The sequence below is a fragment of the Alosa alosa genome, chromosome 24 (genome assembly GCF_017589495.1).
Source record: "Alosa alosa isolate M-15738 ecotype Scorff River chromosome 24, AALO_Geno_1.1, whole genome shotgun sequence".
Classification (NCBI taxonomy): domain Eukaryota; kingdom Metazoa; phylum Chordata; class Actinopteri; order Clupeiformes; family Clupeidae; genus Alosa; species Alosa alosa.
In genome coordinates this window covers 1,518,006-1,532,232 of record NC_063212.1, presented here as the reverse complement: position 1 = coordinate 1,532,232, position 14,227 = coordinate 1,518,006, and the positions used below count along the sequence as shown (strand labels likewise).

Below are 14,227 nucleotides of genomic sequence, written 5' to 3'. Positions count from 1 at the left end.
AAACTTTGATAAAGAATAATAAAATATCAGACTTAAAGGAACCGTATGTAAGATTGTGGCCAAAACTGGTACTGCAATCACTTTCAAATTACTGTAGAGCGCTGTATCCCCTCCCCCTCCCCCCTGACTGGCAGAGCTGGCAACCCGGATGCCGAAACACTACTGAATTTGTGATTAGTAGATAGGTGGAGTGGTGCATCAGGCCAAAACACAACATGACAACATTTAAACTCATTTTGCCATTCTGAGTTACAGTGAGGAGACTAATGTCTTGGACATTGCCGCGCCTGGTATTGCACTGTCAAGCAAGCGTGGGAGCATGACCCTTTTTGTTGGTTTTGGATGCTAGGTAACTATAAACAAACTCAAAGATCGTAATTCTTGATTTCGCTTGCAAACTGACGGTTTTATGCGTTTAGCCTACTAAACAAAGATTATGGAAATTAAACACCACTTTTCCATCAAAAAGCTTGTTGTAAAAGGCATAACTTGTTAGATTTAAGAAATAGGTTCGCTATAGCTCTGTGTGTTATGAGTCCCATAGAACAACAATGCCATCTACTGGATTAGAAAGTGTCAGCAGGCTACTTGTGGATCTGGGTGGCTTTTCTGCCGCAGTTTGTCTCAAAAATACGTGATCCACAATGCTGATCCACAAATCCAAAATCGAAAACGAAAATTGTGTGTGCTGGTCATCCACAAATGCAAAATTAGATTTCACAAAGGCAATTTTCAGTTTTACAAATGCCAATTAATTTACAAATACACATCTACAATTGTGAAAAACAATTTACAAGTTACAAATATGATTTTTTTTTATTATTTGTGGATATCAAAACACGAATGCAAGTCAATAAATATTTGTGGATGTCGCCATCTACTGGATTTCGATTTCTATGTGCCGGTGAATTAAAGTAGGCCTATTTACGTGTGGATTTGTGTGACTTTCATGTGAAGAATATCTCAAAAACTCATAACTTTGGAAAGCGAAGAATGCGTGTGCTGGTGATCCACAAATGCAGAATCACATTTCACAAATTTTCGGTTTTACTAATGGCATTTTATTTACAAATGCACATCTATATTTGTAAAAATCAATATACGAGTTACAAATTTGATTTTCTTATTTGTAGATATCATGCAAATCAAGAAATATTTGTGGATCCCCCTCTGTGCATATACAAATATTATTGAGACAAATTTAGCTCCGTATTGCGTGACATCCCTAACCGATACAGAGTTGTTCTGGTCACGTGGAATAGCCGACTAATGATGTATAAGAAACAAAATAACAAATGATCATATTCATGGGTTTCATCAGGTCTCTTGCTACAGCTGTCGCCTACTTGTGCCCTTCCTGGTTGGTGTTGGAGAGAGGTCACTATTGGTTTTTATATTGTTCACGTCACTATTTGCATGAGCCACGACTAGAAAGACTTGCGATATCAGACATGTTTGATATTGTCGTAACGGCAAAACTAGAAAAAGACTGACTCCGACTGACTTAAAACTGCTAAGATTGGCACCTTACACTTAACGATCTAGTTGATGAGAGCGCGCCGCAATTCCAGTACAACTCCCATGATTTCTGTCCGACTTTGGAAATTTAGTCGCCGACTGTAAAAACAGACCAAAATCGTACAATGCAAGGCCGCCATTACTTGAAGGAATATGCTGGAGTTAAAATGAACATCAGCTATTAGGTACTCAAGGTTATGCGCTCAAAGGTCATGGTTATAGTACCGGCTCCAGTTTGCATACCAGAGAAGGTGGGCGTTGAAGATACCATCATATACCTACTGCACAGAGTGCAATCTCATCTGGACAAGGGGGAAAGTGCTGTGAGAATCATGTTCTTTGATTTCTCTAGCACCTTTCACACCATTCAGCCTGTCAGATTGAGAGACAGACTTGTGCAGATGGGGGTTGATGCTCACCTGGTATCCTGGATAACAGACTATCTGACGGAGAGACCACAGCTCGTCAGGCTGAAGGACTGCTTCTCAGAGACTGTTATCAGCAGCACCGGAGCGCCTTAGGGGACTGTACTTTCACCGTTCCTGTTCACCCTGTACACGTCTGACTTCAGCTACAACTCTGAGTCATGCCACATGCAGAAGTTTTCGGATGATACTGCAATTGTGGGGTGTATCAAGGATGGACAGGAGGATGAGTACAGGAACCTGTGTGAAACGAAAGGTGAACGACTTTGTGAAATGGTGCAGGCTCAACCATCTGCAGCTGAACGCAACAAAGACCAAGGAGTTGGTGGTAGATTTCAGGAGATCTTAGCCACATATGCTACCAGTCTCCATTGAAGGGGTCAATGTGGAGGTGGTCAGCACATATAAGTACCTGGGGGTACACATGGACAATAAACTGGACTGGTCAGCAGCCAACACAGATGCGTATTGGAAAGGGCAAAGGAGGCTGCGGTCATTCAATGTCTGCAGTGAACTCCTCTGGATGTTTTATCAGTCAGTCATTGCCAGTGTCATTTTTATTCTGTGGTGTGCTGGGGAGGCAGAATCAAGAAGAGAGATGCTGAGTGTCTGAGCAGGCTGGTAAGGAAAGCTGGCTGTTGTGGGTATCGAGCTGGAGTCACTTACAACAACTGCAGAGCACGTTCATTAAACAAAGCACGTTCATTAAACAGAGGAGCATGTTCAGTGGCAGACTTCTATCACTGTCATGCTCAAAAGACAGGTTGAGGAGGTCCTTTGTACCCAGGGCCATCCAACTCTTCAACTCCACACAAAAGGGGAGGGGAGAAATGGACTTTTCAGCATGAGCCTGTCTCTCTCAGCCCCTACCATCTTATCACTTTGTCTGCTGTGCTCCTGACTGTCTTATAGGCTATATTAGCCCTCCTACAATCTGGATTGTGGTCATAACATCTACATCTTATAACTTATTCCGTTATATATTCTTCTTAAAGTATATTTTTTCTTTCTTGTTTGTCAAACGACTTTGTGTAGGATTTAATAACTCACTACATAAAAATACTAAAAAACACAGTCCTGGTTCTGTAAACTGGAAACAAACAAAGTAGGGGCAGCCAGTCCCCCAAACAATAACAAAACACTGTGTGGAGTTTCTCAGGGAGCACTGAAGGAAGGAGTGATTGCTGCCTCTAATGTGTTTTGTTCAGTCTTTGGTTCAAATGTAGACTAATGAAGGTTAAGTGGCTTTGGACAAAAAAGTATGAAAAAATGATGGCTTTGGACATACTAAGTATAAAAATAACTCAAGATATAATATAGAAGGAATACATCCACAGCGGCCTGTAGAAAAAGATCTTTGAATTCCTGTAGCATAGCAGCTCTTTTGCATTTCGATTTCTGGAGAAGGGGGCAGTTTCCTATCCAAAACTAGAAAGTTGCTACAGTAGGTCAGTAATCGAGTCAGAGTGCAGCTCAAACAATAGCAGAAGTGCTGTTTGTCATGTTATGAGGTTATGTGCCATCAAATTGATTTTGGAAACGCTGGGCCCTATCCACCTGGCACAAGATGTCGCAAAGCTTATCCTTATCTTACAATCAATAAAGTAAGGATTTTTTAGCCATAAGCTCCACTTTTATTAACCCTTGTGCCCAGGGGTGTGGCAATTAACGACATAAGGTGTGGTCTGGGGTATGATCCAAAAACTGCTACCTTACACCGTCTAAAAATCATTACACCACTGACCAAGAAAAACCTGGTCTATTGCGAAAGGCGCATATAAAGCACAGCTGAAGATGCACTGTCACAAGATGTAAGCAGCAACTCCCGGAGGAAAACATTTCCTTAGGAATTTTATTCTAACATTATTGGGGTAATAGTTGGTTTAAAGGATGTTATGCCCAAAACACACCCATGACTGATTAAGAAACACAACAACAACCCCAGCATTTGATCACAAAATCCCGCCATTAAATTAGTGAATGTGGACTGGCCACACCTTTAATGACTATAAACTTTGCGCCTCTGACCATCCGTTCCTGATCACCAAATTAGGGCCCTTTATGTTAAGGGTGAAAAAACTGTTAAGAGTGCATTCAATTACAAAAAAGTAAAATAAAAAAAGATAAAACTAGATGTACTGCAGAGCGGTACAAAATATGACCGCCGCCCAGTCCAGCACATTTTTTCCAGAAAAATAAATCACGCTGAAAGGCCTATATGATTCTAACTGTCTCACTAAATTGCATTATCCACACTCAATTCTCACTGGTATCTGCTAGACAACAAGTACCAAAACATGATTAGTTCATAGATTTCACATGTAAAATTAATTTTATACAACCCCACCCCCATCTTGTCTGTTCATAATTCTGAGAAATTCTTGAATTGTGTGCATGTGTGCGTGTACACGTTTACCGGTATGTTTATGTGTGTGGGTGTGTGTGTGTGTGTGTGTGTGTGTGTGTGTGTGTGTGTGTGTGTGTTTTGTGTGTTTGCCTGCGTATGTGTGTTTGTGCATGTGCATGCATGCGTACATATGTCTACTGTGTGAGTATGTGTCATACATATGATTACTGTGAATGTGTGCGTGTGTATCTGTTTATGCACATGTGTGCACATGGAATGGGTTTACATGACCCCTGGAGGCAAACATACGGAAAAAATTGGTCATCCTAGGCCCTACGGTTCTCAAGATATTCACAGAAAACTGTGTCTGCCCTACCCTCCTTTCGGGGGGTCCAGTCCAGCGGGGGGGCTACAGATCAAAACGAAAATCGATGGTTCCATGCTATCCATGTGGGGTAACATGCCCACCAAGTTTCGTGTACCCCGGTCTTTCAGTGTCCAGGGAATCCTTGTTGGTGTACACTAAAGGTACACATAAATTATTTTATTGTAAGGCCCCCCATGAACGAAAGTTCACAAAACTTGGCATGCATTCGGAGGGTGTCATAATGATACACTTTCAATTTCGTGCAGTTTTGACCATGTCAGCCAGAGATATTGTGATGAAAACACCTAATTTTTACTTTTTTGTGTTTAACTAGGTGGCGCTATACATGAAATGAGTGGAATGGGTTGACATGGCCCCTTGAGATCAACATACAAAAACTACAGGCTACAGATCAAAACGAAAAACGATGGTTCCATGCTATCCATGTGGGGTTACATGCCCACCAAGTTTCGTGTACCCCGGTCTTTCAGTGTCCCGGGAATCCTTGACAGAAATTTGGACATGCGAAAAAGAAAAAAAAGAAAGAAAAAAAATCTGACTAAACCTATTTGACCGCCGCTTCGCTGCGCAATGTAGGCTACCTCTCGCAGCCCACTTGCAACACCTTGATGGCCCAGAAACACAGCTGGGTCATTCCGTGTAAAATCAGATAAGGTTGTTGCAGCACCGTCTCAGATTTAGTTCAAACCTAGTCTATATCAAGAATGGGTTCCAAAACTAAAGCCTGTAAAATATTTCTGTTCAATTCCTTCAAATGTCTTTATAATATTCCAGCCCCTAAAATTCCTTCAGTTTTACAGCCTGAAAATCACATCGTCTGATAAGCAATGTTTGGGCATTAATATAATGAAAAGTATTATTCATAAGTAGCCCTAACTTTGTAGGGTGGAAGACAAACATGTTCTCAGTATGACCGAACCATTAAAAGTTTTACGGCATGCTCATTGACTTTCTACAAGGCCCTAGATTTGGGAAGAAAGTGCAAACGGTGTGACATTAAAGATGAACTGAACTGGAATTTGAAGTAAAGGTGATATAACAGATGTATTTTATTTCTTCTCATTGGTACAATGATTAAAATGGCTGAATTTATTGAAAGGGATAAAATTGTACGTTGAAAGTGGTGTTATTGTTACACAGGCGCCGCCATGTTGGATTTCAACAATCGGCTACGTCACTGGCATGGTAAGCTACTCACTAGCATAGCAGCCATAGAAGATAATGATAACATTAGGCCTAGCTGAGTTACATATTGGCCATAAGCCATTTATCATAGGCTAGCCTACATCACAAAATCTCATACAAAATTAAACCAAACTAGTGAAACAAAGGCACTTTAACAGGGGAAATTAATTGGGCATGAATCATACTGAACGCTATGTTTGTTGTCAATGAGCAGAAACACACACGACATTCAAACTATTGATAAGATGTGCACTATTGAAACTGGTCTGTAACTTTGGACGAATAAATGCCATTGACTTGCCATATCCTGACTTAAAAACCCTTTTCTTGCTTACTTTATCGCAAACTTCGGTTGGGGCAGCTTGTAGTCTTTTTCAATTCATAGAAGGGCTTGAGCCCAGTCTATGTGCCATGGAGCCTAAGTTTCAACTTCGGCTTCGTTCACCCAATGCAGTCACTGGTCGCAATTACAAAGTCCGGGAAGGTTCGTTCAATCTTTAAAGTTTTAAGTGCAGTGGCCTATCTGTCCCCTTTGGAATAATATCTCGAAGTAGCCTCAGATGAGGTCCAGTGTTAGATAGGCTACCATACGATCCAACCTAGGAAAGGGCTAGCAGCTAAACACCTTGGAAATACTCTTATGTCAAACTCCACAAGCTAGCACTCCGACCATAGAGAGTATAAACCATGACTCCGACGATATCACAGATCGATAATAATGCTTTTACTAGCTGGTAACTAAACCACAGCGGGTCTGTAAACAGAATCCAATGTCCCTTTCTACTCACCCTGAAGCCAGTTGTTCACCGTCTCAGGGCAGATTGTTGATGAGAGGGAGTTTAACTCAGAAAAGTGCTGCTATCCAAGAGACTTCGGCAATATCAACATCCACAAGGTAAAAATCTGCAAACTCTCCACTAACGTTAGCCTAAAATAAACGGCAAACTCGTGTATCCTCCGTGTATCTGGGGTCAACTTGGGGTAACGAAGTTTTTAGCAGTTTCGAGGGAGAGAGAGAGCCCGTGTGAGTTGCTGTTACGAGTGCCAGTAACGTTAGTCCATACTGCGTTAGCCTACATTGACTTGACAATGCGTGTTATATAGCTTATTTGTATCACCGTAGCCTTCGCATAGTAATGTAGTGGTGGTGAGTGAGTATGCAGTTGTGTGGAGGATGTACAGTAGGCAATGTGTGTGTGTGTGAGGGATGGAGGGAGACAGAGAGACAGCGTGCGTGTTGCTGTCTCAAGCGCCCCTCGTCCAGTTTTCTACATGACCTGTAGGCTAGGTCTACAGTATGTTGTGCCGCACAAAATGTATCTATGTTGTACATTGCACAAAATGTATACCCCCCCCCCGAAATAAACACATACATAAATAAACATATTTTTCCCGTCACTTTGGCTTCCTTGAACATTTTCCCTACGTTTCGCCACTGCTTTGCAACAGATAGATTCCAGTGTCCATGCTCCGGCAGCGCCCACACAGTCATTTTCACCCAAATGATCCTACTGAAGGTTGAGCTGGAGCCTGAAACCCATCTAGTGGTAGTCAAGACACTACAGGCCTGTCCCTCACAGGCTCATTAAAATGACTAATTTTCGTTTATACATAATATGCTGCAGTTGTTGCCTATAGAACTTCTCAGGTCCTACCATGTCAGTGACGTCATTGAAACTGGCAGCGTTCTAACACTAGCAAACGCAATTTTGGTGTTGCTTAAAAAAGGCTACGTTTTTTTTGTGTCATTTATTTTTAATTGTCATAATCAACACATTGTCAATGTTGATTCTTTCAGTTCAGTTCATCTTTAAGGATAGTAAACTTGTTCTTGTATTTGGTATTAATCATATGTTTTCCACTACATTTCATTAATGGTACTCTACATAGGCTTGAAGATTTTAAGGATTAAACAAGGGGAGATGTTGTTTTTGGTCATTTTCATAGGATTAAAATGGTATGTGAGGTAGCTAATAGGCACTTGAAAATCTGTGAAAGTTGCTCAGTGTATGGGCATTAGTGTACCAGTGTTGTACCAAATTGCCAATGTTGTACCATAGATAAATGAATTGAGTCAAAATCATCATCGTTTTGCCCCAAGGCCAAGAATGAAAACCCATAGGTATACAATGTAACCAAGGGCAGTCGTGGCCTACTGGTTAGGGCTGGTTAGGAGGGTTGCCGGTTCGATCCCCAACCAGTAGGAACGACTGAAGTGCCCTTGAGCAAGGCACCTAACCCCTCAGTGCTCCCCGAGCCCCCTTGTAGCAAGACAGCTCACTGCTCCGGGTTAGTGTGCTTCACCTGTGTGTTCACTGTGTGCTCTGTGTGTTCACTAATTCACGGATGAGATAAATGCAGAGACCAAATTCCTTGTATAGCAAGTATACTTGGCCGAAAAACCTGATTTACATTTACAAGTACAGTAAGTGTATTTTTGCCTGAAGGAAACATGATGTAGCTAGTGTTCCTACTAGCTACATACCATTTTAGTCCTATGAACATTACCAAAAAATGCTATCACACCTTGTGTTATCCTTATTTGTTGCAGAGACCTCAAATATTGGCTCAACATTAATAAAGTATTGTATTTGCAGACAAATGAATGATTGGTGCCATATGGATGCAAAAAAAGACCCTCAATATTACCAATTTTGCACTTTTTTCCATATCTAGAGCCTTATATAAAAGTAATGAGCATGTAATTCAAACTTATGGTCCAATTATACGAAAACATGTCTGTTTTCCACCCTACGAAGTTTGGGCAGGTTAGGAAGAATAATACTTTTCAAGATATTAATGCCCAAACATGGCCACCAATATTTATGAGAGTGTAAACATACAAAAGCAAGGGTGAAAAAATGTATGAAAACATAGGGATTTAACAAAAATATATCTTACAGATCTTAGTTTTGGGACTTAAATATTAGGTAGACAAACCTTGAGCAAAATCTGAGACGGTGCAGCAACCATTTTTCTGGATTCTCTGGATTCTGGATAGCCTAGAAATCTAGACGCACCCTAGCTGCGGCAAATTAATTTGCTCAGCCTGTACGTCTAGTATCAAACCATAGGAATTTCTATTGGCTGACGCCGTGGACGTCATCCAATCACAGCGCTCTATTTTGTTAGAGAGTCTTAAGGCAGGCTTAACAGGATGATGACAGTCCTACGACGGTGAACAACAAGGAAGGTGGCTATGGCGAACGAAGAGTGGTTGTTTGAATCGGCGTTGGCGTCAACTTTGGAGGAGTTGGACTTGTGCTTTTCTTTGAAAGTTGAGCAACACAATGCACTTAAGTCATTCCTTTGGAAGAAGGATGTATTTGCCGACCGGATACGGATATGGTCGTAGCGCTGGCCTTTTCCATGCCTAGGCAGTTTGAAAGACAATTCTCTGCCCGCCCCTTGGATTAAGCGAGGTGAATGGGTCGATTCCAGACTATACATTTCAATGATATAGGATGGCCCGCCAGGCTAGATTCTGGACTCTTCTTCTGCTACAATTTTGGAGATTTCCAAATTCTGGGACAATGATCAATGATCACGCCGAGAGAGGAGTGGCTCTGATTCAAGAATACAGTGGTATCTCACACTCTGAAGAACAATTGCAGTTTCTCCTTCATGTGGTGGACGATCACTGACGGATCTATCCAGACTGCAAAAAGTCAACACTGGCTGCTGAGCATCAGAAATGAGGGATTGTCGAAAACGTTATGATTTTTTTGAGATTGTCATTGTTGCCATGTCAGTGTTGCTCTGATTTCAATAAATAAATGCAAATGTTCATTTGCAGCAACTTTTAATATTACTTGCATATCACAATAACGCCGCACAGCACATAGGCAATCTTTCACATGATTGAGCTACCTCTAAATATATATATTTTTTTTACCTCTAAATATATTTTTCAATTTTTGCATATTTCTAATTTTGAAGTTAAAAATAACAGATTAAGAGGTTAAGACACTAACATTTTGCAAAAAAAAATGGACTTGATAAGGACCACCCTAATATATATATATATATATATATATATATATATATATATATATATATATATATATATATATATATATATATATATATATATATATATATATAGATATATATAGATATATATATGTATGTATGTATTTCAGTCTCTTTCATATTTCCATGACTCTTTGTTATCCCTCAGCAAATAATTATTCAAATCATTAATAGTTTACCCTGATTGTGAAACTCCCCAAATAAACATGAGTCACATTGTGAAGACTTTTATCCCAATTTGAGTTGAGTTAATTAATTACAAGCCTACCTGTGTGCACCGATCATAGTGACCCATCAATCCAGCCATTGTGAAAACATTCTATCTTTATTTGTATAGTGCCTGTCATGCACAGTAGCCTATAGCATTGAAATATGCTTAACAACTGCACAGAGCACAACACAAAAACAAACAAGCAAACTAAACATATTATGTATTGTACATAATGAGACAGCAAATTTGACAGATCAGTAAGGCACCCATACACCTTTTATGACAAATAAAGATTATGATAGAGCAGTAGCCTTTTAAACAAAGAAAGAAACAGATAGGCTATGACTATAACATAATTAAAGATTAAAAAGGTAAATTATAGAGGATACTAAAATATGCTTTTTTTGTAAAAACGATACTGGTAAAAAGGTTAACAATGTTACATACTGGCATACACATTCATACATAGATAAATAAATTCATGAAAAACAATAAAACAATACAATGCTGAAAAGAAACAAGGTAAAAAGACGAGAAGGTTAAAGGTTAAGAGAAGGCTAGGCTAAAAAGGTATGTGTTTTGCTGCTTTGTGTGGGTTCACCCTCGCATACAGAGTTGGCGTGCCCCCATCCACAAAAGTTGGCGTTCCCCTATTCACAGAAGTTGGCATCCCCACTGTTCACAGAGTGTACCCTAAATAGGTCAGGACAACAATATTAGACAGTTTGATTGGTCACAAAAGGTAAACAATGACTCAGTCAGGATTAGTCACTCATAGGATATGAAATAGAGCTACGGGCAGACACAGAAGATCAGAATCTGACGCATAGAAACAGAGAAGGAAAAATGAAGCTCCAACAAGTCCTCTGCTTGTGCATGCTACTGGTGGCAGCTTGGGTAAGTGATCCCTACATGCAGTTGATCTCTTGATAGGTCCATTTTCAAACTGTCAAGTTATTGTCCTGATGATTCACAATAATTTAGTTTCTAAATGCTTAACTATTAAAGGATTCTTTTTTAATTGATGTAATGTTCATATACTGTACTGTAGGTCACTTTGGACAAAAGTGTCTGCCAAATAGGCTGAACATAAACATAAATGCCAGTCACATTAAGTTTGTTTAGCTGAAGGTGTTAATGATTTGAAGGATGTTTTAGTAAAATTTACTGATAGCACATATTGAAATGAATGGGACAACTTTCTCATTCTCTTCCAGGCTACTGAGTTTGAAGACATTGGGGGAGGTGTTCGTGGAAATCGCCCAGTTGAGCATGGCTACAAAGCGTCTGACACATGTAAAACAGAGAAGGACTGGCCAATGTGCACGGATGGTGACTGGGTAGGCACTCAATAAAATATTATTCAACTGTTGCACAGCCTTTATCATTTTTTTATACATTTCCACATTCCAGTGATAAACATTCGATCAATCACTGTGTTACGCAAAATACGGGTAACTAAACAGTCACAAACGTTACAAAACTTAATTGGCCACTGTCATTTAGATTTCCTGTATTCATTATATCATTCATTGTAAATTAAGTAGTTAGTAAAAAGTAATATTACTGTAAATGCCAATCTGAGTCTGTTTTTCTATCACCCAGGGCCCCAAATGTCCATCTGGGTGCCGGATCCAAGGCCTCCTGGACAAAACTGATCACAATCTTCTGACCAGGATCGACAAGATTCGCCAACTCCTTGACCAGTATCGTCAGAAGTACCGCTCCACCGACCAGTCATCCAAGCAGACATATGACTACCTTCGTGATCGTCTCACCACCAGCTCAGGTAAAATTGGAACACATACACACACACACACACACAGACACACACACACAGGGGTTATTCTTTCATACCAACGATATAGCGCAATGATATTGTTCAAATAAATGGTGAGTTAATTTTTTGGGTGTACAGAGGTGACCAAGAAGCTAGCAATTCTTGTCCAAAAAGTATTGCTACGCCACAATATTTAATATGTTGTCCAACGGTGAGTCATTTTTCCCCGTTGCACACACACACACACACACACACACACTGTGACTTTCACACCCAGATTTCAAATTTGTATAGCTGTTACATTTATCTTTTATCGCTCCTCCAAGGCGATGACAACAAGTACATGTCACTGGCGGAGTCCTTGAGGAAGAGGATTGTGGAGGTCAAGATTAAGATCGAACGCCAGCTGAGAATTCTGGAGGCCCTCAAGACACGGGTCAGGGAACAGGTCATAGAGATGCAGAGGCTGGAGGTAATGTCTTCTATTGTTCATTGATGGATTCTCAATTCATGGTTTAGATAGTCTGCTATGCATTTTGGCATGTACTTAAGAATATATTATTTATTTTAAATAGTTGTTGAAAATTTAAGAATTTATGTTAACAATGTTAGATTAGCCAAAGTCGAACTTGATGTGCATTTGTCCATTTTTAACAGGTGGACATCGACATGAAGCTGCGCAGCTGCAAGGGCTCATGTGCTGAGTACGCCAAGTTCACTGCGGACCGGGAGAGCTATGTGGCTATTGACAAGCAGCTGGACCAGCTGGAGTCCATCCGGGTCAACAGTGTGGAGTCAGTGGGCTCCCTGCGGGTGATGAAGAGTCGTGTACTGAAGGAGGTGACCGTGCCGTCCATCTACAAGTCTGGGCTGGGCAGCGAGGCGGAGGAGCAGAAGCAGTACTTCGCGGATGTCGGCCAGGCTGAGCTCATACTGCAGGGCGATGGGGGCACCACCCACAGAGGGAGCACGTCACCACTTACGGCCTCTTCATCATCACACCCCCACTCATCATCTTCATCATCCCCCCACTCATCATCATCATCATTTCCTCACTCATCATCATCATCATCATCCCCCCACTTATCATCATCATTACCTCACTCATCATCATCATCATCATCCCCCACTCATCTTCATCATCTTCCTCCCACTTCTCGTCTTCATCATCATCATCATTCCCCCACTCATCATCATCATCATCATCATCATCATTTCCCCACTCATCATCATCATCATCTTCATCATTCCCCCACTCCTCTTCATCATCTTCCTCCCACTTTTCTTCTTCAGGATTCCCTGACTCCTCTTCTTCATCATCATCCCCCCACTCATCATCATCATCATCCCCCGACTCCTCTGCATCATCTTCCTCCCACACGTCCACGTCCACCCACACTATGAAATGCACCCGCACCATTCGCAAAGTCACCCATCACACTAAAGACGGGCCCGTGGAGAGGGTGGAGGAGGTGTTATCCGGGAAAGGTTGCGATGCCATTGGAGGAGGTGACCACTCCAAGACCTCCTTGACCCAGGGAGGTGCTGATGCTTTCTTTGGTGGCGATATCTTCAAGCGGTTTGGTAGTGGGTTTGACGACATGTCTTCCCCGTTTGCCAGCGCAGGTTCCACCAAAACCATGGAATCCAAGACCATGAGCTCAACCAAGAGCCTGCTGAGCGGCACCAAAACGGGTTCGGCCTCCGGCCATGGTGACGCAGTGGATGACTTGCCTGACATATTCGCCCGCAGCAAGAGATCGGGAGTTTGAGAAAATCTCCACAGACATAGAGGAACATGCTGGTTGCAGCAATACAGTACCGGTACTAAAGTGAACAAATATCATCTAAACAGACTTTTTTATTTTGGACAAAATTTACATTGGCAAATAACAATATTGATGTCAAGACAATGTTAACACAATCTGTCATTGGGCCGGTGAATAACAACAGGTAGAGCCAATAGCATTGATTATGATTATGGTTTTATGAAAAGACATTGTTTTTGCTTCTTTGACTGTTTTGAGTGTTTTACTGCAATTGGACACCCTTTAAAAGTGTGCATTTGATCAATAAAGATGATGTTGTTCACTATAGTTATGTTATTTTCATCTTTTAAATGTTGTAAATATTGAAATGAATTCAAATAGTGCAGGGTAATGCAAGAACATTGCGTGGGAACACAAAAATGACTCACCATTGCTTTTTGAGGTCTCCCTAGAAGGCTACATTATTTGAAAGAAAAAGTACTAACTGTCTTAAGAGCTTCGATGTCGGCTGATGTCATCTTTGTTTGATCTATGATGAGTAATTAAATGAGCAGCCTAAGTGTCTACTGTAA

General features: G+C 40.9%; 2 protein-coding genes across 2 annotated transcripts in view; one reads left to right on the top strand and one right to left on the bottom strand.

Annotated features, from left to right (window-relative positions):
• lratb.1 (lecithin retinol acyltransferase b, tandem duplicate 1) overlaps positions 1–6,703 on the bottom strand; it is a 29,060-nt gene extending 22,357 nt beyond the window's left edge. Inside the window, exon 1 of the mRNA XM_048236018.1 lies at positions 6,652–6,703. The gene's annotated coding sequence lies outside the window, so the exon portion shown is untranslated. The remainder of the gene's footprint in view (positions 1–6,651) is intronic.
• Positions 6,704–10,892: 4,189 nt separating this feature from the next.
• LOC125289913 (fibrinogen alpha chain-like) lies at positions 10,893–13,189 on the top strand. The gene is made up of 6 exons (XM_048237020.1): positions 10,893–11,003; positions 11,324–11,446; positions 11,712–11,895; positions 12,213–12,358; positions 12,544–12,956; positions 13,180–13,189. Exons 1-6 carry the CDS (start codon positions 10,953–10,955, stop codon positions 13,187–13,189), a joined length of 927 nt encoding a protein of 308 aa, XP_048092977.1. The 5' UTR covers positions 10,893–10,952.
• The last annotated feature ends 1,038 nt before the right edge of the window (positions 13,190–14,227 follow it).

Coding starts and splice junctions, on each gene's coding strand:
- LOC125289913 (XM_048237020.1), top strand. CDS start 10,953: ATGAAGCTCCAACAAGTCCTCTGCTTGTGCATGCTACTGGTGGCAGCT. Junction 11,004..11,323: donor TGCTACTGGTGGCAGCTTGG/GTAAGTGATCCC, acceptor ATTCTCTTCCAG/GCTACTGAGTTTGAAGACAT. Junction 12,359..12,543: donor TAGAGATGCAGAGGCTGGAG/GTAATGTCTTCT, acceptor CATTTTTAACAG/GTGGACATCGACATGAAGCT.